At 45.4% G+C, this 24,516-nt stretch overlaps 1 gene segment (V, D, J or C); it reads right to left on the bottom strand.

Moving 5' to 3' along the window:
* Positions 1 to 19,654: 19,654 nt before the first annotated feature.
* Positions 19,655 to 24,516, bottom strand: part of LOC138672974 (immunoglobulin gamma-1 heavy chain-like) — a 606,081-nt gene continuing 601,219 nt past the window's right edge. Inside the window, 2 exon segments of the C gene segment in view lie at positions 19,655 to 20,079; positions 20,582 to 20,703. Of these exon segments, the coding sequence occupies positions 19,996 to 20,079; positions 20,582 to 20,703 (206 nt within the window).

The following is a 24,516-nucleotide window of genomic DNA, read 5'->3' as shown; positions in this document are numbered from 1 at the left end:
CTTTGGCTTAGGTGCCTCCTCCTGGGTATCCGAGTTCCGCCAACGCCAGGCGGTCCTTGGTAGTGCTTTTAAGCGCGGGCACCTACAGCTTAGTAACCGGGTTCCAGCACCGTCAGCTGGTCCTCGGTCGTGCCATTGGCTCTTGCACACTGGGGCAACGCATCCGGGTTCCAGCACCGCCAGCTGGTTCTCGGCAGTGTTCTTGTCACAGGTACTCCCTCGTGCCAAGCCTGGTTTCAGCACCGTCAGCTGTTTCCGGGTTGTGTCAACTTCACTGAGACGCCTATGCTTGCCCCGTCGTGGTGTGGTCGAGTTAGCCAACTCCAGGGTGCCTCCAGTTTAGGAGCTTCCTATGTGGGCTGCGTGAACTGGTAGTCAAGGCTGGTTCTGTAGTGCCAGTAGGCCCAGCTCCCCCTGTAGGACTGTTGGGGTTCGGTAACTGCGGCTGCCTCGCGGCCTAGCTGTTCTCTCCTCTCCTGTGGACCTTCGGGTCCACCACCTGGTTCCAGCACCGTCAGCTGGTTCCGGGCCGAGCCTTTGGCTTAGGTGCCTCCTCCTGGGTATCCGAGTTCCGCCAACGCCAGGCGGTCCTTGGTAGTGCTTTTAAGCGCGGGCACCTACAGCTTAGTAACTGGGTTCCAGCACCGTCAGCTGGTCCTCGGTCGTGCCATTGGCTCTTGCACACTGGGGCAACGCATCTGGGTTCCAGCACCGCCAGCTGGTTCTCGGCAGTGTTCTTGTCACAGGTACTCCCTCGTGCCAAGCCTGGTTTCAGCACCGTCAGCTGTTTCCGGGTTGTGTCAACTTCACTGAGACGCCTATGCTTGCCCCGTCGTGGTGCGGTCGAGTTAGCCAACTCCAGGGTGCCTCCAGTTTAGGAGCTTCCTATGTGGGCTGCGTGAACTGGTAGTCAAGGCTGGTTCTGTAGTGCCAGTAGGCCCAGCTCCCCCTGTAGAACTGTTGGGGTTCGGTAACTGCGGCTGCCTCGCGGCCTAGCTGTTCTCTCCTCTCCTGTGGACCTTCGGGTCCACCACCTGGTTCCAGCACCGTCAGCTGGTTCCGGGCCGAGCCTTTGGCTTAGGTGCCTCCTCCTGGGTATCCGAGTTCCGCCAACGCCAGGCGGTCCTTCGTAGTGCTTTTAAGCGCGGGCACCTACAGCTTAGTAACCGGGTTCCAGCACCGTCAGCTGGTCCTCGGTCGTGCCATTGGCTCTTGCACACTGGGGCAACGCATCTGGGTTCCAGCACCGCCAGCTGGTTCTCGGCAGTGTTCTTGTCACAGGTACTCCCTCGTGCCAAGCCTGGTTTCAGCACCGTCAGCTGTTTCCGGGTTGTGTCAACTTCACTGAGACGCCTATGCTTGCCCCGTCATGGTGCGGTCGAGTTAGCCAACTCCAGGGTGCCTCCAGTTTAGGAGCTTCCTATGTGGGCTGCGTGAACTGGTAGTCAAGGCTGGTTCTGTAGTGCCAGTAGGCCCAGCTCCCCCTGTAGAACTGTTGGGGTTCGGTAACTGCGGCTGCCTCGTGGCCTAGCTGTTCTCTCCTCTCCTGTGGACCTTCGGGTCCACCACCTGGTTCCAGCACCGTCAGCTGGTTCCGGGCCGAGCCTTTGGCTTAGGTGCCTCCTCCTGGGTATCCGAGTTCCGCCAACGCCAGGCGGTCCTTGGTAGTGCTTTTAAGCGCGGGCACCTACAGCTTAGTAACCGGGTTCCAGCACCGTCAGCTGGTCCTCGGTCGTGCCATTGGCTCTTGCACACTGGGGCAACGCATCCGGGTTCCAGCACCGCCAGCTGGTTCTCGGCAGTGTTCTTGTTACAGGTACTCCCTCGTGCCAAGCCTGGTTTCAGCACCGTCAGCTGTTTCCGGGTTGTGTCAAGCTCACTGAGACGCCTATGCTTGCCCCGTCGTGGTGCGGTCGAGTTAGCCAACTCCAGGGTGCCTCCAGTTTAGGAGCTTCCTATGTGGGCTGCGTGAACTGGTAGTCAAGGCTGGTTCTGTAGTGCCAGTAGGCCCAGCTCCCCCTGTAGGACTGTTGGGGTTCGGTAACTGCGGCTGCCTCGCGGCCTAGCTGTTCTCTCCTCTCCTGTGGGCCTTCGGGTCCACCACCTGGTTCCAGCACCGTCAGCTGGTTCTAGGCAGTGTCTTTTGCTCTTGTACCTTCTGCTCCCCATCCTGGTTCCAGTAACGTCAGCTGGTTCCGGGCAGAGCCTTTGGCTTAGGTGCCTCCTTCTGGGTATCCAAGTTCCACCAACGTCAGGTGGTCCTTGGTAGTGCTTTCAGGCACGGGTACCTCCTGCTTAGTAACCGGGTTCCAGTAACGTCAGCTGGTCCTCGGTAGTTCCATTGGCTCTTGGACCTTCGGCTACCCATCCGGGTTCCAGTACCGTCAGCTGGTTCTCGGCAGTGTCTTTTGCTCTTGTACCTTCTGCTCCCCATCCTGGTTCCAGTAACGTCAGCTGGTTCCGGGCAGAGCCTTTGGCTTAGGTGCCTCCTTCTGGGTATCCGAGTTCCGCCAACGTCAGGCGGTCCTTGGTAGTGCTTTTTAGCACGGGTACCTCCTGCTTAGTAACCGGGTTCCAGTAACGTCAGCTGGTCCTCGGTAGTTCCATAGGCTCTTGAACCTTCGGGTAGCCATCCGAGTTCCAGTTCCATCAGCTGGTTCTTGGCATTTTCTCAGCCTTCTTGTACCTTCTGCTACATTTCCAAGTTTAAGACCCTAAAGTCGACGACCCGGAAGACCACCCCGATGACGACGACGACTCGGAAGACCACCCCGATGACGACGACGACGGCGGAGACGACGACGGCGGAGACGACGACGGCGGAGACGACGACGGCGGAGATGACGACACTGAAGACGACGACCCTGGAGACGACGACATGGAAGACCGAGAAGCAGAAGAACAAGAGGCTGCAGAACAAAGAGCAGAAGAACATTAAGCATAACACTTAATATCAGAGCAAAAGATATTATCTAAATTATATGCAGAAGAAGACTAAGCAGTGTATGGGGGTGAGTCCGTTCCTCCTCGTGGTGCCCCTGGATAAAGCCTGATGCTGCAGGCCAAACTGAACGCGGACAAATGTAACTTTTGTGACTGACAGAACGGAAGGTGTAATCTTCCAACTTTTATAGATAACAACTACGGGAATGCCTGTCACAAATGAGAATATGATGAAGAAGTAGAATAGGAAGAATAATAACAGTGGAATAAAAAGAATATGTAGAATAGGAAGAATAATAATAGTTGAAGAAAATGAATATGAAGAATGTAATAAAAAATAGGTAGACGATGAAGAAGAAGATGAATAAGGTGAAGAAGTTGATGTCAAAGATGCTGATGATGATGAAGATGAAAGTGTGGGAAAAGGAAAAAAAAGAAGGGGAAGGTCGTGGAATAGTGAAACATCAATATCTGACAAAATAAAAAAAAATTTACATAGTCAATATCTTTTTCAATCCGAACGTCTTTAAAAAAAAAAAAAATCATGCTATTCTATTTGATTGGGCTAATCCTCATTGCCTTTAATGTCTCCGCCACCTCCCCCAATACATCCTACATTATTCTTAGTTGTTTTCCTTCATGTAGAATGAACCTACAAGGAAAGAAAGGGTTTATTTTAATTCCGATATTTTGGTCCCATTGACTTGCATTGGGATCGGGTATCGGTATCGGCGATATCCGATATTTTTTGAATATCGGCCGATCCAAACCGATACCGATACTTTCCGATATCGGAAGGTATCGCTCAACACTATTCAGGACACCTGACTGATGGGGGCGGGTCCGACATAAATAACAGTTTGAGCTGGAAGACTGGATACTTGGCGGGGAACGAGCTTCTGAGTAGTGAGATGGTTGACTCCCTCTCCAAGGACCCATGCCCGCTAGCTGTGCCTATACCCCAGCTAGGCAGGCTGCCCAGACATCTTACCCTCAGCTCAGAGAGACTTCTGCACTGGGTAGTGACCAGGACAGGGTACGTACCTTGGCTTCGCTCACCATTGTGGAGGCACCGCTTAGTCCCACCAATTGTGCCCGCTAAGGAACTTCCCGTGCTTGTGGCTGTGACCGCTGTACTGTGTACTTCTACTGCGGCCTTGCTTACTGAACTTTCTGCCTCTTTTTCTGTGCCGCCGACCATCATCTGTACTCCACCGTGCGCACGGATCAGGAAGATCCTGGAGGATTCATCGTTGCAATGAGAAAGTGTATCGCTCATCTACATCTCGCGCTGCCTGCGATCTTCCAACCACCTTCCTCCAGTGCACAGAGACTGATAAGTTAACCTATTACTTTCTTCTGCATTTGACTTTCTCCCATCCTCAAGTTCACATCCGTTACCCCACTGCTTGTACCATTATTGTTTATATATAAAGAACCTGTTAACCCTTGTTCTGCCTTCTATGTTTCACTGCATCCTCTGCACCTGCTAGCATCCTACTCTTGGCGTAGTCGGCAGAATGCAGTCCAATAGCATGCAGGCAGCAAGCAGGTGGGGGTGGCCCCAGGACTAGCCTTTTCCCTGGGGGCAATGTTGAGCAATTTGCCCAAATTCACAGGGAGCAACACTATGCTGTGGAGCTGGGCTGAGCGCCTTAGAGACATGATGAGAATGCACCCCATGACCCCTGCGCTGGAGGCTGAGGTGGCAATTATGGCCCTGGATGGAGAAGCTAAGGATTCAGTAATGTTACGGACCCCATGAGACCGGGATACCTTTAATAAGGTGCTGCAGATTTTGGAGGAGACTCATGGGGACCCCACAGATGTAGGGGAACTGAGAATATGCCTTTTTCGTAGGATGCAGAAGGAGGGGGAAACCGTGACCCAATATATGAATGCATTGCAAGGGCTACATACTGCAATTATTAGAAAAGACAGCAGGGGTAGGACCTACAGACATATTGTTACGAGACCTCCTAATGACAGCTTTGCAAGACGTGCTGACAAAACAAGCCCTGTGAGAACGTGTACGGCTGAACCCCTAAATGATTTTCCCTGAAGTAGGGAGTGAGGCACGTATGCGTGAACAGGAGGAGGGGGTGACAGTCCCGGTGGGAAAGGTCCAGAGAGTAGGGGTGTCTGTAAATTCTATTGCTGAACCCCAATGGGTGGAAGAACTGAGGAGAGAGTGAAAGTAGTACTGGCTGACATCAATAGAAAAACAGAGGCTATCAGTAATCTTCCAGAGGGCAGGGAAGGTCCGGAGCCCCACAGTGACCCCAGAATATTTCGCCGGCCAAGGCCCATCACTTGTTACAACTGCGAAGAGAGCGGACACATGGCACGAGAGTGCACTCGCTGTGGAATAGTGACGTCTATCCATCCGTTAAACTAGAGGGGTCCGAGCTAGCGGGACCCAGAGGTGTTGCGGATCCCACGACAGTGGGAACAACTACAGATGAAGAAAGGCTTACTATATCAGAACATGCAAAAAAAGCGGAGGGCACAGCTAAATACACAGATCCTGGGGCTCACCATGGACTTGAAAAACTACAGTCTATCCAAGAAAGATAGATCATGCCAACACAAATGGGAGCACCTCAACGTATAGACAATACATAATTTTTATTGATAGGCATACAAAAGACGCAGAAAGCATATACAAAAGCATTTCACACAAAGAAGAAAATTAAAAACATTTAAAAGAGCAACATGCAGCACAAGCCTATACAAGAGTCATATCCTAATATGGAGAAAATGTCAAACCACATCCCTATCCCCATCAAGATAATCATATAATGCAGCAAGCCAAAAACATAGCCATATACTCTTGGTATGGTCGATGCAAAAATGGAGATTACCCAAAGGCTATGAACAATGAAGCCATGGAGATCAGAAAACAACTGAGAATACTAAGGCTCATGCATACCTAGTTCAAGGATAAAATACATGCCTCTGGGCTCCAGGTACTGGTATTAGGCTGGGGCCATATACGCAATGATAAGGGAAGGAGGGGGGAGAAAGGAAAAGGGGATTTGGGGTAGGTTCCCACGCGTATCACCGCAGCAATCGCGGCTTCCTCAGGGAAACTTACTATATCAGAAAGCACAACTGCAGACTGATCCGAATGTGGCCTGGCAAGTCATCGTTTCTACAATGTCATTATCTGAAATTGCTGTCGCCACACACGAGCAAGGAGCCCACTTTAGTTCAGAAAAGACCTTCCAACGGCTACAGTCGTTTATTTTCCATCCCCAGTTGAAGGCTAAAGTGCACGAGGCCTGCAGGAAGTGCCGGACATGTGAGCTGGCTACGCCGCCAGAGCAGAAGGCTCCCGTTCAATCCATTATAACCTCCGCTCCTCTGGAACTCTTGACAATAGACTATCTAACCATCAGCCTGGCCCATCAGGGTTACGAATATTGCCTGGCAATGGTGAATCACTTCACAAAATTTGCAGTGGTGACTCCGACACGGGATCAGACTGCAGAGTCTGCTGTGTATGCAATATGTAAGAACTTCATTCAACCCTATGGGTGTCTGAAGAGAATTCACCCCGATCAGGGAGCTTATTTCTTGGGAAAAGTAATGGGTGAATTGCACCGTCTGTACCAGATTGACAAGGTGACAAGTCTCACACCACACCGTACAACCCTCAAGGTGGTAATGGTGATGTGAATGATTCAACCGTACACTAGACTTCCGCACCGGGTAGTGACCAGGACAGAGTATGTACCTTGGCTCTGCTCACCATCGTGGAGGCACCGCTTAGTCCCATCCTTGCAGTGCCTGCTAAGGACTGGCCTGTGGCTGTGTCCACTGGACTGTGTGCTTCTACTGCGGCCTTGCTTACTGAACTTTCTGCCTCTTCTGTGCCGCTGACCATCATCTCTACTCCACCGTGTGCACGGATCAGGGGATCACGTGCAGAAGAACTGAGAGGATTTGTCATCGCAAGGTGAAAGTGCATCACTCATCTGTGGGACCGGATCGGAGACATCTCACGCCGCCTGCGGCGCCGCTGAGGGATCTTCCAGCCAGCTTCCTCCACTGCACAGAGACTGATAATTAACCTATTACTTTCTTCTGCATTTGGCTTTCTCCCATCCTCAAGTTCACATCTTTTGCCCCCCTGCAAAATGTCATGATATTTTCATAAAAAAATGTAGTGGTTTATTGAATTGTCCACAGAAAAAACACATTGCAGCATAAAATAGATGAAATAGTTATGAACAGATTGTCCATTTGCTCCTATCAGCGTTTGTTCCACATCTTTCCCAAAGTTTTGAATGGTAAAAGCGTCTGTGTGAAGTCTGAAGTCATCATGGCTACCAGTTGTTACTTTTTTCTGTGACTTGTCTGACGTCCATCGAGAATGATGGTGAAGGCAGGAGGTGACAGCCCCCATGTAACAAAAAAACCCCTCCCTCCTAAGAGACGTAATATATATATTTATCCCACAGACCACGTATCCTCTCTATATGGTGTTAACTTATGCTCTGAGCTATATATACATAAATAGCTTTTGTAATGTCAGTGAGAGGCAATGTGTTCAGCACAGAATTGAGAATAAGAATAATTAATAATTAATATTTAACAGTCTCCCTCCTTGAACTGTCAAACATCTGGTCCTGGCCAACCAGCAACATCAGTTACATGCACGTGCGCTGCGCCCTCACAGCACAAGTTCACACACCCAGATAGGACCCACTACCTCGTCCATGGCTACTGCCACGTCACGTAATCAGTGTGTCATTAGTGTGTTTTTCAATTATAGATAAATAAATAACAAAGCTAATTATCTCCTTTGCAGTATTAAATACGTAGAACACTCAGATGGCACACAAATGCAATCTGTGTGCTGTATATGTTTTTCACCGGCCCATAGACTAGTGTTTGCACTTTTCATCTGTGCTACCATTAAAAAATGTCTTTGTGGGAATTGCATGGACACACGATCTGTGAAAAAAAAACCTGACATGTAAATAGCTCCATAGATTAAAATGGGTAAGTGTTGTACAGTCGCATGTAAAAGTTTTGATACCCCTGGTCAACAGTTAACAGTTAAGCAAGTTGAACATTAAATGATCTCTGTAAGGGGTAAAGTTATAGACACATTTCCTTTTTATTTTAGACAACAACAAAAAATATATTTTCATCTTTTACATTTTAAAAATTACAAAAAGAAAAAGGGCTGATGCAAAAGTTTGGGCACCCTTCGAGATTTGTGTGCTCAGATAGCTTTGACTAAGATTTCAGACCTTAATTACCGTATATACTCGAATATAAGCCGAGATTTTCAGCCCATTTTTTTGGGCTGAAAGTCCCCCTCTCGGCTTATACTCAAGTCATACCCAGGGGTCGGCAGGGGAGGGGGAGCGGGGGCTGTCTAATAATACTCACCTACTCCTGGCGTGGTCCCTGCAGGTCCCTGGCTTCCCCAGCTCCGGTAGCTTCTTCCTGTACTGAGCGGTCACATGGTACCGCTCATTACAGTAATGAATATGCGGCTCCACCTCCCATAGAGGTGCATCTTATGGGGCCATAATCAGCATTTGTACAGCATTATATTGGGCAAATGTGTCTATGGAGCATCTTATGGGGCCATTATTAACCTTTATGCAGGATTATATTGGGCATATTTTAATATGGAGCATCTTATGGGGCCATCATAAACTTTATGGAGCATTATATGGGGCTCCTGATTCAATATGGATATTCAAAAACACTTAACCTACTGATGTCTCAATTAATTTTACTTTTATTGGTATCTATTTTTACTTTTGACATTTACCGGTAGCTGCTGCAGTTCCCACCCTAGGCTTATACTCGAGTCATTAAGTTTTCCAAGTTTTTTTTGTGGCAAAAGTAGGGGGGTCGGCTTATACTCGGGTCGGCTTATACTCGAGTATATACGGTTGCCTGTTAGGGTTATGGCTTATTCACTAGCATCCTTAGGAAAGGTCAGGTGATGCAAATTTCCCTGCTTTATAAAAACTCAGCCTGCTCTGACCTTGTGGCAAAAAACAGCAGCCATAGGTTCTTCTAAGCACACTGAAAATCAAAATGGTGGAGGCCCACAATGCAAGATAAGGCTTTAAGAAGGGGGTGGATGTTATGATCTGGTGGTTAGGACAAATAGTGGACCTGGTAATTAGAGCACCAGAAAAGACCTGATAGCACATTAATACAGGACAAGCTCTGGGAAGTGGAACCTCTGCTGACCGCAATCCCTAATCCTATCACGCACACTAGAAATAGCCGTGGAGCGCTCCTATCATGACCTAGGCGCCTCGTCACAGCCTCAGAACTAGCTAGCCCTAGAGATAGGAAAAATAAGCCTATCTTGCCTCAGAGAAAATTCCCCAAAGGAAAAGGCAGCCCACCACATATATTGACTGTGAGTAAGATGAAATCACAAACACAGAGATGAAATAGATTTAGCAAAGAGAGGCCCGACTTACTAAACAGACAGAAGATAGGAAAGGTCACTTTGCAGTCAGCAAAAAACCCTCAAAAGCCACACAGAGAGTGCAGGGAAAAATACGTTCCACACCGACTAACGGAGCGGAGGCGCCCCTCTGCGTCCCAGAGCTTCCAGCAAGCAAGGCAAAATTCACATAAGCATGCTGGACAGAAAAAATAGCAAACAAGAAAAAAGCAAAGCAAAACTTAGCTTCTGCTGGAGGAAACAGGTAACCAGGAAGATCCAGGAGCGAACTAGACCAATGCTACAACATTGACAGCTGGCATCGGACAAGGATCCAAGTGGAGTTAAATAGAGCAGCCCACTAACGAATTAGCCTCGTCACCTGTAGAAGGAAACTCAGAAACACCCACAGGCATCAGAGAAAGTCCATGAACAGAACCAGCCGAAGTACCATTCATGACCACAGGAGGGAGCCCGAAAACAGAATTCACAACAGTACCCCCCCCCCTTGAGGAGGGGTCACCGAACCCTCACGAGAGCCCCCAGGCCGACCAGGATGAGCCAAATGAAAGGCACGAACCAGATGGGCCGCATGAACATCAGAGGCAAAAACCCAGGAATTATCCTCCTGAGCATAACACTTCCACTTGACCAAGTACTGGAGTTTCTGTCTCGAAATACGAGAATCCAAAATCTTCTCCACCACATACTCCAACTCCCCCTCAACCAACACCGGAGCAGGAGGGTCAACGGATGGAGCCACAGGCGCCACATATCTCCGCAACAACGACCTATGGAACACATTATGGATGGCAAAAGAATCTGGAAGGGCCAAACGAAATGACACAGGATTGATAACCTCAGAAATTTTATACGGACCAATGAAACGAGGCTTAAACTTAGGAGAGGAAACCTTCATAGGAACATAACGAGACGACAACCAAACTAAATCCCCAACACGAAGTCGGAGACCCACACAGCGCCGGCGGTTAGCGAAACGTTGAGCCTTCTCCTGGGACAATGTCAAATTGTCCACCACATGAGTCCAAATCTGCTGCAACCTATTCACCACAGTATCTACACCAGGACAGTCAGAAGACTCAACCTGCCCTGAAGAGAAACGAGGATGGAAACCAGAATTGCAGAAAAACGGCGAAACCAAAGTAGCCGAGCTGGCCCGATTATTAAGGGCAAACTCAGCCAACGGCAAAAAGGACACCCAATCATCCTGATCAGCAGAAACAAAGCATCTCAGATATGTTTCCAACGTCTGATTAGTTCGTTCAGTTTGGCCATTTGTCTGAGGATGGAAAGCCGAGGAAAAAGACAGATCAATGCCCATCCTAGCACAAAAGGATCGCCAAAACCTCCAAACAAACTGAGAACCTCTGTCCGAAACGATGTTCTCCGGAATGCCATGTAAACGAACCACATGCTGGAAAAACAATGGCACCAAATCAGAGGAGGAAGGCAATTTAGACAAGGGTACCAAATGGACCAGCTTAGAAAAGCGATCACAAACCACCCAAATGACCGACATCTTTTGAGAGACGGGGAGATCCGAAATAAAATCCATAGAAATATGCGTCCAGGGCCTCTTCGGGACCGGCAAGGGCAAAAGCAACCCACTAGCACGAGAACAGCAGGGCTTAGCCCGAGCACAAGTCCCACAGGACTGCACAAAAGAACGCACATCCCATGACAAAGAAGGCCACCAAAAGGATCTAGCCACCAAATCTCTGGTACCAAAGATTCCAGGATGCCCAGCCAACACCGAACAATGAAGCTCAGAGATAACTCTGCTAGTCCATTTATCAGGGACAAACAGTTTCTCTGCTGGGCAACGGTCAGGTCTATCAGCCTGAAATTTTTGCAGCACCCGCCGCAAATCAGGGGAGATGGCAGACAAAATTATCCCCTCTTTGAGAATACCTGCCGGCTCAGAAACACCCGGAGAGTCAGGCACAAAACTTCTTGACAGGGCATCAGCCTTCACATTCTTGGTCAAATCAGTCAATGGTTTAGCAACACTAGAAAAATTAGCGATGAAGCGACGATAAAAATTAGCAAAGCCCAGGAACTTTTGCAGGCTCTTCACAGATGTCGGCTGAGTCCAATCATGAATGGCCTGGACTTTAACAGGGTCCATCTCGACAGTAGAAGGGGAAAAAATGAACCCCAAAATTGAAACCTTCTGAACTCCAAAGAGACACTTTGACCCCTTCACAAACAAGGAATTAGCACGAAGGACCTGGAACACCATTCTGACCTGCTTCACATGAGACTCCCAATCATCCGAAAAGACCAAAATATCATCCAAATACACAATCAGGAATTTATCCAGGTACTCTCGGAAGATGTCATGCATAAAGGACTGAAATACTGATGGAGCATTGGAAAACCCGAATGGCATCACCAGGTACTCAAAATGGCCCTCGGGTGTATTAAATTCTGTTTTCCATTCATCGCCCCGTTTAATACGCACAAGATTATACGCCCCTCGAAGGTCTATCTTGGTAAACCAACTAGCCCCTTTAATACGAGCAAACAAGTCAGACAGCAACGGCAAAGGATACTGAAATTTGACAGTAATTTTATTAAGAAGGCGGTAATCAATACAAGGTCTCAAAGAACCATCCTTCTTGGCCACAAAAAAGAACCCTGCTCCTAACGGTGATGACGACGGGCGAATATGGCCTTTCTCCAAGGATTCCTTTATATAACTCCGCATAGCGGCGTGCTCTGGCACAGATAAATTGAATAATCGGCCCTTAGGAAACTTACTACCAGGAATCAAATTAATTGCACAATCGCAATCCCTATGAGGAGGTAGGGCACTGGCTTTGGGCTCATCAAATACATCCTGATAATCCGACAAAATCTTCGGAACCTTAGAAGGAGTAGAAGACGAAATTGACAAAAATGGAACATCACCATGTACCCCCTGGCAACCCCAGCTGGACACAGACATAGACTTCCAGTCCAATACTGGATTATGGACCTGTAGCCATGGTAACCCTAAAACGACCACATCATGCAGATTATGTAACACCAAAAAACGGATATCCTCCTGATGTGCAGGAGCCATGCACATGGTCAATTGGGTCCAGTACTGAGGCTTATTCTTGGCCAAAGGCGTAGCATCAATTCCTCTCAATGGAATAGGATGCTGCAAGGGCTCCAAGAAAAAACCACAGCGCCTAGCATACTCCAAGTCCATCAAATTCAGGGCAGCACCTGAATCCACAAATGCCATAACAGAGTAGGAAGACAAAGAACAAATCATAGTAATGGACAATAGAAATTTTGACTGTACCGTACCAATGGTGGCAGACCTAGCGAACCGCTTAGTGCGCTTAGGACAATCGGAGATAGCATGAGTGGAATCACCACAGTAAAAACACAGCCTATTACGACTTCTGTGTTCCTGCTGTTCAGCTCTGGTCAAAGTCCTATCACACTGCATAGGCTCAGGCCCATGCTCAGATAGTACCGCCAAATGGTGCACAGTTTTACGCTCACGCAAGCGCCGATCGATCTGAATAGCCAAAGACATAGACTCATTCAGACCAGCAGGCATAGGAAATCCCACCATGACATCTTTAATGGCTTCAGAGAGACCCTTTCTGAAGATTGCTGCCAAGGCACATTCATTCCACTGAGTGAGCACAGACCTATTTCTAAACTTCTGACAATATATCTCTGCTTCATCCTGACCCTGACACAGAGCCAGCAAGATTTTCTCTGCCTGATCCACTGAATTAGATTCGTCATAAAGCAATCCGAGCGCCAGGAAAAACGCATCCACATCACGCAATGCCGGATCTTCTGGTGCAAGGGAAAATGCCCAGTCTTGAGGGTCACTACGTAACAAAGAAATAATGATCCTTACTTGTTGAGCAGGATCACCTGAGGAGCGAGGTTTCAAAGCTAGAAACAATTTACAATTATTTTTGAAATTCAAAAACTTAGATCTATCACCAAAAAATAAATCAGGAATTGGAATCTTAGGCTCTGACATCGGATTCTGAACCACAAAATCTTGGATGTTTTGTACCCTTGTAGTGAGATTATCCATCCAAGAGGACAGAACTTGAATGTCCATGTCCACACCTGTGTTCTGAACCACCCAGAGGTAAAGGGGAAAAATGAGACAGAACACGCTGCAAAGAAAAAAAAATGGTCTCAGAGCTTCACTTATCCCTTTATTGAGATGCATCAATACTTTTGGCCAGCTGTACTGTTATGATCTGGTGGTTAGGACAAATAGTGGACCTGGTAATTAGAGCACCAGAAAAGACCTGATAGCACATTAATACAGGACAAGCTCTGGGAAGTGGAACCTCTGCTGACCGCAATCCCTAATCCTATCACGCACACTAGAAATAGCCGTGGAGCGCTCCTATCATGACCTAGGCGCCTCGTCACAGCCTCAGAACTAGCTAGCCCTAGAGATAGGAAAAATAAGCCTATCTTGCCTCAGAGAACATTCCCCAAAGGAAAAGGCAGCCCCCCACATATATTGACTGTGAGTAAGATGAAATCACAAACACAGAGATGAAATAGATTTAGCAAAGAGAGGCCCGACTTACTAAACAGACAGAAGATAGGAAAGGTCACTTTGCAGTCAGCAAAAAACCCTACAAAAGCCACACAGAGAGTGCAGGGAAAAATACCTTCCACACCGACTAACGGAGCCGAGGCGCCCCTCTGCGTCCCAGAGCTTCCAGCAAGCAAGGCAAAATTCACATAAGCATGCTGGACAGAAAAAATAGCAAACAAGAAAAAAGCAAAGCAAAACTTAGCTTCTGCTGGAGGAAACAGGTAACCAGGAAGATCCAGGAGCGAACTAGACCAATGCTACAACATTGACAGCTGGCATCGGACAAGGATCCAAGTGGAGTTAAATAGAGCAGCCCACTAACGAATTAGCCTCGTCACCTGTAGAAGGAAACTCAGAAACACCCACAGGCATCAGAGAAAGTCCATGAACAGAACCAGCCGAAGTACCATTCATGACCACAGGAGGGAGCCCGAAAACAGAATTCACAACAGGTGGATCAATCATGCTTTGGGGTTGTGTTGCTGCCAATGGCACGGGAAACATTTCACGAGTAGAGGCAAGAATGGATTAAATGAAATTTCAACAAATTCTTGATGAAAACTTAACATTATCTGTAAAAAAGCTGAAGTTGAAAAGAGGATGGCTTCTACAAATGGATAATCCACAATAGAGTACCTCAGAAGGCGCAAGCTGAAGGTTTTACAATGGTCCTCACAGTCCCCTGATATAAACATAATTGAAAATCTTTTACTAGAGCTCAAAATGGCAGTGCATGCAAGACGATCCAGGAATCTCACAGAACTGGAAGATGGGGGACCTATAATACCCAGAGAGTTTAACAAAATTAGGATTATCTAGTCTAGAAAAAAGACGACTGAGGGGCGATCTAATAACCATGTATAAGTATATAAGGGAACAATACAAATATCTCTCTGAGGATCTGTTTATATCAAGGAAGGTGACGGGCACAAGGGGGCATTCTCTGCATCTGGAGGAGAGACGCTTTTTCCACCAACATAGAAGAGGATTCTTTACTGTTAGGGCAGTGAAAATCTTGAATTCCTTGCCTGAGGAGGTGGTGATGGTGAACTCAGTCGTGGCTCCCCATCCTATCCTGGTATGTGTGGCTCCCCCGTCCTGTCCTGCTGTGTGGCTCCTGCCGATCCTGTCCTGGTATGTGTGGGTCACCCCCATCTCATCGTTGTATGCATGGCTCACACCCCCCGTCCTACTCACCCTCCTCACGCCGTTGCTGCATCTCCATTGTCCTGGCGCTGCAAGTTCTCTTGTCCTGAGCTGTCACGTGGTACTTCTCAGTAAGGGAATGAATATGCGCTCCATGCCTATGGAAGTGGAGACGCGTGCATGTTCATTACCTTAACCCCTTCAAGACCTTGCCCTTTTCTGTTTTTGTGTTCTCGTTTTTCGCTCCCCTCCTTCCCAGAGGGGAGCGAAAAACCATGTGAGGGCTTGTTTTTTTGCGGGACAAGTTGCATTTTTGAACGACATCATTGATTTTAGCATGTCGCGTACTAGAAAACGGGAGAAAAATTCCAAGTGCGGTGAAATTGCAAAAAAAGTGCAATCCCACACTGGTTTTTTGTTTGGCTTTTTTGCTAGGTTTACTAAATGCTAAAACTGACCTGCCATTGTGATTCTCTAGGTCATTACGAGTTCATAGACACCAAACATGTCTAGGTTACGTTTTATCTAAGTTGTAAAAAAATTCCAAACTTTGTTAAAAAAAAAAGTGCAATTTTCTGATACCCGTAGTGTCTCCATTTTTTGTGATCTGGGGTCGGATGAGGGCTTATTTTTTGCGTGCCGAGCTGACGTTTTTAAAAATATGTTTTTGGTGTAGATATGTTCTATTGATCGTCTGTTATTGCATTTTAATACAATGTCGCGACGACCAAAAAAACGTAATTCTGGTGTTTCGAACGTTTTCTCACTACGCTGTTTTGCGATCAGGTTAATCCTTTTTTTTATTGATAGATTGGGCGATTCTGAATGCGGCGATACCAAATATGTGTAGGTTTGATTTTTTTTTAGTTGTTTTATTTTGAATGGGGAGAAAGGGGGGTGATTTAAACTTTTATATTTTTCTTATTTTTTTCATATTTTTTTAAACTTTTTTTTTTACTTTTGCCATGCTTCTATAGCCTCCATGGGAGGCTAGAAGCTGGCACAACTGGATCGGCTCAGCTACATAGCAGCGATCACCAGATCGCTGCTATGTAGCTGAATTGCAGGCTTGCCGACCACAGGGTGATGCTCACAGCAGGCCGGCATCAGTAACCATAGAGGTCTCAAGGACCTCTTTGGTTACTGTCCTGATGCATCGCTGACCCCCGATCATATGATGGGGTTGGCGATAGTCGCATTTCTGGCCAAGCGTCCGGAAGCGCCGGTTAAATGCCGCTGTCAGCATTTGACTGCATCATTTAACTAGTTAATAACGACGGGTGAATCGTGATTTCACCCGCCGCTATTGCCGACGCATGTCAGCTGTTCAAAATGGGACCGCTCAGCACAGGAAGAGCCGCCGGCACAACGGAGATGCAGGGATGGAGATGCAGCTACGGCGCGAGGAGGGTGAGTTTAATGTCTTCTGTTAGCCGGCTCCTGCCGCTGCTTTCTGGACAATGACTCGTGTACAAGCCAAGGGGGCGTTTTCAGCACAAAAAACTGTGCTCAAAATCTCGGCTTATACACGAGTATATACAGTATTTGTTTTGCTAAAATACAAAGGAAATGTGTCATCTTAAATTTAGGCCCTTTAGAGATCATTTCATCTCAACTTGCATCTCAATACAGTAATTTTGACAAGGGGTGCCCAAAACTCTACATACCACTGTATCTGTGAAAAAAACTAATACAACACGTACATCTGATATCTTTCTTAGTGCAATATCATAGTAACATAGTTATTAAGGTTGAAGGAAGACTTTAAGTCCATCTAGTTCAGCCCATAGCCTAACCTAATATACCCTAACATGTTGATCCAGAGGAAGGCAAAAAAAAACCATGTGGCAAAAAGTAAGCTCCACATTGGGGAAAAAATTCCTTCCCGACTCCACATACGGCAATCAGACTAGTTACCTGGATCAACACCCTATCAAGGACTCTAGTATATGTAAACTAACATATTTTTCAAGAAAGGTATCCAGTCCCCTCTTAAATTTAAGTAATGAATCACTCATTACAACATCATACGGCAGAGAGTTCCATAGTCTTCCATACTGCTCTTACAGTAAAGAATCCGCGTCTGTTATTATGCTTAAACCTTCGTTCCTCCAGACGTAGAGGATGCCCCCTTGTCCCTGTCTCAGATCTACAAGTAAAAAGATCATCAGAAAGGTCTTTGCACTGTCCCCTCATATATTTATACACTAAAATAAGATCACCCCTTAGCCTTCGTTTTTCCAAACTATATAGCCCCAAGTGTAATAACCTATCTTGGTATTGCAGAACCCCCAGTCCTCTAATAACCTTGGTCGCTCTTCTCTGCACCCGCTCTAGTTCAGCTGTGTCTTTCTTATACACCGGGGACCAGAACTGTACACAGTATTCTAAGTGTGGTTGAATTAGTGACTTGTATAGAGGTAAAATTATGTTCTCCTCATGAGCATCTATGCCTCTTTTAATGCATCCCATTATTTTATTTGCCTTTGTAGCAGCTGCCTGACACTGGCCACTAAATATGAGTTTGTCATCCACCCATACACCCAGGTCTTTCTCATTGACGGTTTCGCCCAGAGTATTAGAATTAAGCACACAGTTATACATCTTGTTACTTCTACCCAAGTGCATGGCCTTACATTTATCCCCATTAAAGCTCATTAGCCATTTATCAGCCCAAGCTTCAAGTTTACATAAATCATCCTTTAATATAAAATTGTCCTCCTCTGTATTGATTACCCTGCAGAGTTTAGTGTCATCTGCAAATATTGAAATTCTGCTCTGTATGCCCCCTACAAGGTCATTAATAAATATGTTAAAAAGAAGAGGGCCCAATACTGACCCCTGTGGTACCCCACTGCTAACCGCTTCCCAGTCCGAGTGTGCTCCATTAATAACCCCCCTTTGTTTCCTATCCCTGAGCCAGCTCTTAACCCACTTACACATATTTTCCCCTATCCCCATTATTCTCATTTTATGTACTGTATCAAAAGTTTTTGAAAAGTCCATATACACTACGTCAACTGGGTTCCCTTGGTCCAGTCCTGAACTTGCCTCTTCATAGAAATTGATCAGATTAGTTTGACAGGAACAGTCCCTAGTAAACCCATGTTGATATCGTCAAAGTATATGTAGCTTAACATGGTATGAAGCTAATACTCATCTTTCTTCTCTTCACACAGGTATATACTCACTGATCTGCTGGTGTAACAGCTGTCAAGCATGAACATCTCTTGTTGATATTTCAAAATTTCATCTTTGGTATATACTAATTGTTCTTGTGTCTGTTTGTAAATGTTCAAAGTTTTCTCATTCGCTTCATGTTTTTTTTTTTTTTCTGCCGGCAAGGGTGTTTGTTTCTCTTTGTTTCTCTCTGGTTTCTAGTTAGTTGATTAATTATTTAACAAGGTACATTGGGCCTAGCTCTTAGCAGATACCATTTATTCAGACCTAGCTTAGCGAGAGCTCGTATGCTGAGGGAACGTGTGCAATAACTTTATAAATGCAATATAGTTGAAGTGCATTGCAGATTAACATGGTAGTTCGACAGGACAGGAGACAGTTAAGCTATGCCAGATATTCTGATAGACATGCTTCTTGTTAAACTGTACTACCTATCTATTTTCCATATCATTGCACTGGTTACCCATTTGCTACAATTCAAACGTATCTCGCTCACCCACAAATCTCTCCACAGATATGCAACACCCTATACTTCCACTCTCATCTTTTTTTATCATCCTACCTGTGCTGTTCGCTCCGCAACGGATGTAAGATTACCATCCAAACCTTCAACTTCAGTCTCCAAGACTTCTCTCGTGCTGCCCCAGTTTTCTGGAATGCACTACCCAATGCGATAAGACTAAGTCTTAGCCCCCACATTTTTAAGCTTGCTTTAAAAACACATTTCTTTAGACAGGCCTATCACCTCCCTGCACTAATCTAACTTTTCCCTGTTCCTGCTTTCTATATTTTCCTTAGAGTCTTTCTCCTCTTACTTATCTGTACTTACACCCATTAGCACTTGGTAACTTTACCACATAACTTGTACACCATTTATTTTTATATACATTTTTACACCATACCAGTTCCTTATAGAATGACACAAAAACATTATTGAGTGGTTTCAGCTGAGGAATTCAATGTCTTTGTTGCTTCCAAAACCAAGTCCTCTAAGTGAGGATGGCAGTTACATTTTTTTAAAAACTTCCTGTGAATTCCAAAAGTAACTGCACCTGTATATAAATGCCTTGAGGCGTGTAGTTTACAAACCTGGGTTACCCCCGGAGCCGCTGTAATTAGTAAATAACACCAAAGTAGGCCTCAAATGTGATAAGTGATTATTTCTGGAGAAAAATATTTAGACTTGAGAGTCCTCTCAAATCTAAATATTTTTCTATCTACTGGTTAACAAGGTACTGTATCATTTCTGGAGCGTAATCTTGTTTTAATATTGATTATATGTATATGTATATTAATATTTATGAGGATAAGTATTTATTTACATATATTTTTGATGGTCATACATCCAACACATGGTAGCAAACAATACTTTTGGCAAAAAATACTAATGAATCGACTCCAAAAGGTCACATTTTAAGAAGACCACCCATTGATATGCTCATTATGTTCTTTAGGAAAACTACTCCTATACATTGTTTTTCACTGTAACTTTGAGTGGTTGTCTCGCCATCGTTTCATTGTAAGATATGTTTCTTGTCTTTAGCAAAAAAACGCACTAAGGGTAACATGTTGGGTTACTTTTCCGGGTATCATCCAAGGTACTGCATGCAGGTTAGGGAATCATGCTATTACTGGCATTAAGTCTCTGTAACTAAGTTTTTGGGGAGGTTTTTGCCGATCAGTCAGGTTTTCATTGTGACATAGAATCTAGGACTGTTACAAATTGCTCATCATGTTTATCAAGCTGGAGAATTCTGGATATGAACCATTTAACCTGTGAAAAGAAATGATTTACCATCAGGGACCTTATATTTAGCATGTGAATATTTGTTCTGTAGGCACATGGAAAATTAAGGTGAACTTTATACAAAACATAAAAAGTAATACCAGAAATAAATTCAAATATGAATTACTGTATAGCTGTGGCTATGATACAGAATATAAAATCCAACACAAGTACTAGTAACTAATACACAAGAAGAAGGTCCTAATGCAATGTCACATTGAATAATACTACCTACAGTGACCAGTCCACCATCTTGATTTACAATTAGAATTGTAGCTCAATTTTAAATTTGTATTTAGAGGTTCTACAAAATTCCTCCTACTTTTACCACTATAGTTAGGGGGTAAGTGCAATCTGTAGTGTGCTTTCTCATCCAAGAGAATCAGGTTGATTATGCAAATCACACTCTGATCAATCTGATCTGATCAATGAGCAGGAGCCCAAGTACTTTCTAATCCCAATTTCCAGCTAGAATCTGCAATTCCCTTACCTTAACAATTGTAATAGTTGCACTATAGAAGAAGCTAATTAGAAATAAGGCGATAAATGTGACTGCTGTAGACCAGAGACTGTCATCATCATCCTCACTGCTACAGTCCCAGACTACGTACTCTGTGGAGGAAGAAAATAAATGCAATCGTTAATTATTAAGCTTAGCTATGATATGTTCTCAGTGTATGGACTAAAGGCGTTTAAACAAAACCCACTTGCAGTGTTAAACGACAACCGATCAGCTAATTCTTTGTCATGACGTATTGGTAGTAGACGGTTCTGCTATTGTTCTTGGCAGCACATTTCGTAATGTGCCGCCGAGAACAATGATTGTTTTAGCCTGCTTAACAATAATTGAAAATTGAAGGGGTATTCCCATCTCCAAGATCCTGTCCCAATATGTATTAGATTTGATAATAATGTTAGCAAATACCTTTAATTAGAAATGTAATATAGTTCTTCTGATTCATAATATTACTTTCTCCATGTGTAGGGCATTGCAGTAGCTTAGGTTTCCTTGGTTACGACCACTAACAACTAACTAACTGTCACTATATAAGTGGTTATAATCAGTGATGAGCGAGTATACTCGTTGCTCGGGTGGTCTCCGAGTATTTTTGACAGCTCGGAGAATTAGTTTTTGTTGATGCAGCTGCATGATTTACGGCTGCTAGCCAGCCTGAGTACATGTGAGGGTTGCTTGGTTGCTAGGGAATCTCCACATGTATTCAAGCTGTCTAGCAGCCGCAAATCATGCAGCTGCATCAACAAAAACAAAATCTCTGAGCACTCTCAAATAATCGGAGAACACCATAGCATGCTCGGGAAAACCCGAGCAACGAGTATACTCGCTCATCACTAGTTATAATCATGCATGCCTAAGCTACTGCAATGCCTTGCACATGGGGTAAGTGACATTGTGATTTAGAAGAACTATACTACATTTCTAATTGCTAGTATTAGTAGGGTAACATCTTATCTGAACACGCTTGGGTGTTATCCGAGCATCTGGTAGTGCCCGTGTATTATGTTCGAGTCCCCGCAGCAGCATGATTTTCGACTGTTATACAATCTGAACACATGAGTGGATTGCCTGTTTATTAGGGAATCCCCATGTGTTCAGGCTGTCTAGCAGCTGCAAATCATTCAGCCCCAGGGACTCAAAGATAATATATAAGCATGCCCAGGATACTCGGATAACACCCGAGCATGCTCCGATAACATGTTATCCGAGCATGTTCGCTCATCACTAATTATTGTTATTACACCTACTACATATTGGGATAGGAACTTATTGATGGGAATACCCCTTTGAGGTCTTACCTCATTCGTTGTATGGTTTACACTGCCCGATTATTGGGAACTTAGCATTCCTAAGAACGCTCGTGATAATCGGCCATGGTAAATCCAGCTTTACTCTTTATTTCCTATGTCCTCCTTTCACATTCATGTAATCTATTGCTCTTATTGTCGAATTAGGACAGTCTGTTCAAAACTCTTTTAAAAGACCGATGACATAGCAAAAATGGAAGGGACTGAAGATAAATATTTGTGTGACTGAAATAACGTGTAAATTGTTTTATTCCCAATACTAGATTAATGTTACTATTTTGATAATTGACTAAAATGTACCAAGGGTTGAGACCGTACACACGAGTACAAGCAGTATCGGACTGTGGTACATTACCCTTATTCACTAATTTGCCCCTGCTTCTATATAATAGTAGTATTAAACTGAGTAGTTTGTAAAGTGAAAGAATGATGATATGCTACCTTTGTACATAAGTGAATCAGCAGTATTTTGGAAAGTAGAGCTCATGTAAAAGGATAGGAATCCAGCTCTACACAGGACCCAGAGGGGCTTCACCTGTTACCCCGTGGGCCAGTGCGAGATAGGTCACTAGATTCGAATATTTGAATAGATGTAATGAACTATTATTTGATGGATTGTGATCTTCATAGATCATCAAAATGTTGTATCCTTTTTATCTGCAATCTTTTGGTCAGTGGTCCAAAAGTCAGACTTCCACCAATCATTCAATGACGGCTGACGGTTTAATCTTAAAAAAATAATTTTTCTTAATATGGACATTTATCTGCAGGATTAATGATACATTTCTGGGTTCCAAAAAACAATAGAATGGTGTTTAAGTTATGAAAAGTTTAGATGGAGCAGCTGTCAAGTATGCGCCCTCTACTAGCTCTATTCAAAGACAGTCAAGTACATCATCAGCTGTTACATGACCCAGAGTCTGGAGGAAGATTGGAGAGCTCTAGTGTGAAGTTTCCACAATCAGTGATGGTTTGGGGAGCCATGTCATCTGCTGGTGTAGGTCCACTGTGTTTAATCAAGAGCAAAGTCAGCGCAGCCGTCTACCAGGAAATTTTAGAACACTTCATGCTTCCCTTTGGCAACAAGCCTTTTGGAGATGGAAATGTAATTCTCCAGCAGGACTTGGCACCTGTCCACACTGCCAAAAGTACCAATACCTGGTTTAAAAACAGTATCACTGTGCTTGATTGGCTAGAAAACTCGTCTGATCTTAACCCCATAGAGAATCTATGGAATATTGTCAAGAGGAAGATGAGAGACACCAGACCCAACAATGCAGGCGAGCTGAAGGCTGCTATCAAAGCAACCTGGGCTTCCATAACACCTCAGCAGTGCCATAGGCTGATAGCATCCATGCCATGCCGCATTGATGCAGTAATTGATGCAAAAGGAGCCCCGACCAAGTATTGAGGGCATTTACTGAACATACATTTCAGTAGGCCAACATTTCAGATTTTAAAATCATTTTTTCAAGCTGGTGTTATAAAGTATTCTAATTTACCGAAATAATGAATTTGGGGTTTTCATAGGCTGTAAGCCATAATCATCAACATTAAAAGACATAAACACTTGAAATAGATCACTATGTGTGTAATGACTCTATATAATATATAAGTTTCACTTTTTGTATTGAAGAACTGAAATAAATTAATATTTTGATGACATTCTAATTTTGTGAGAAGCACCTGTACCTAAGCTACTGTAATGGCCTGCACATGAGGTAATCGACATCTGTTATTTGGAGAACTATACTAGATTTTTAACTGGAGGTATTCGCTAATATTATTATTATTACACTTATAACACATTGGGATAGAGTCTTGGATATGTGAATATCCCTTCAAGCAGGGCCGCCATCAGGGCATGACAGCCGTGACTGGCGTATGGGGCCCGGTGAGCAGAGGGGGCCCGCATCGGGCCCCGTCTCATCTGGTCACCGGGCCCCCCCTGCAGGCGCTGCGGCAGCGGCACACTACTGACGTGCGGGCCCGCGCCCGCACGTCAATAGTTAACAGCCGCCAGCCAGTCTGAGGCTGGCAGCTGAATAGGGCCGCAGTGCGCACTCGCCGGCATCGCCGGCGTCTGACGTCATTGTCAGCCGCCGGGCCCGGCGAGTGCGTCTGTGTGGAGCCTGGGGGGATCTTCGCCTGGCGCAGGAGCATGGCCAGGTAAGAAGTCGTGTTTTTTTTTTTTCTTTGAGAGCTGCGATCCAGGGGGGCCCGGGGGGCAGGATGATGGACACACAGGGGCAGAAATGCTGGACACAGTGGGGCAGAAATGCTGGACACAGTGGGGCAGAATGGTGGACACACAGGGGCAGAAATGCTGGACACAGTGGGACAGAATGGTAGACACACAGGGGCAGAAATGCTGGACACAGTGGGGCAGAATGCTGGACACAGTGGGGCAGAATGCTGGACACACAGGGGCAGAAATGCTGGACACAGTGGGGCAGAAATGCTGGACACAGTGGGGGCAGAATGCTGGACACAGTGGGGCAGAATGGTGGACACACAGGGGCAGAAATGCTGGACACAGTGGGACAGAATGCTGGACACACAGGGGCAGAAATGCTGGACACAGTGTGGCAGAATGGTAGA

This window comes from Ranitomeya imitator, chromosome 1 (genome assembly GCF_032444005.1).
Source record: "Ranitomeya imitator isolate aRanImi1 chromosome 1, aRanImi1.pri, whole genome shotgun sequence".
Lineage (NCBI taxonomy): Eukaryota > Metazoa > Chordata > Amphibia > Anura > Dendrobatidae > Ranitomeya > Ranitomeya imitator.
The sequence above is the reverse complement of the archived record's forward strand: the minus strand, read 5'-3'. Positions and strand labels throughout refer to the sequence as shown.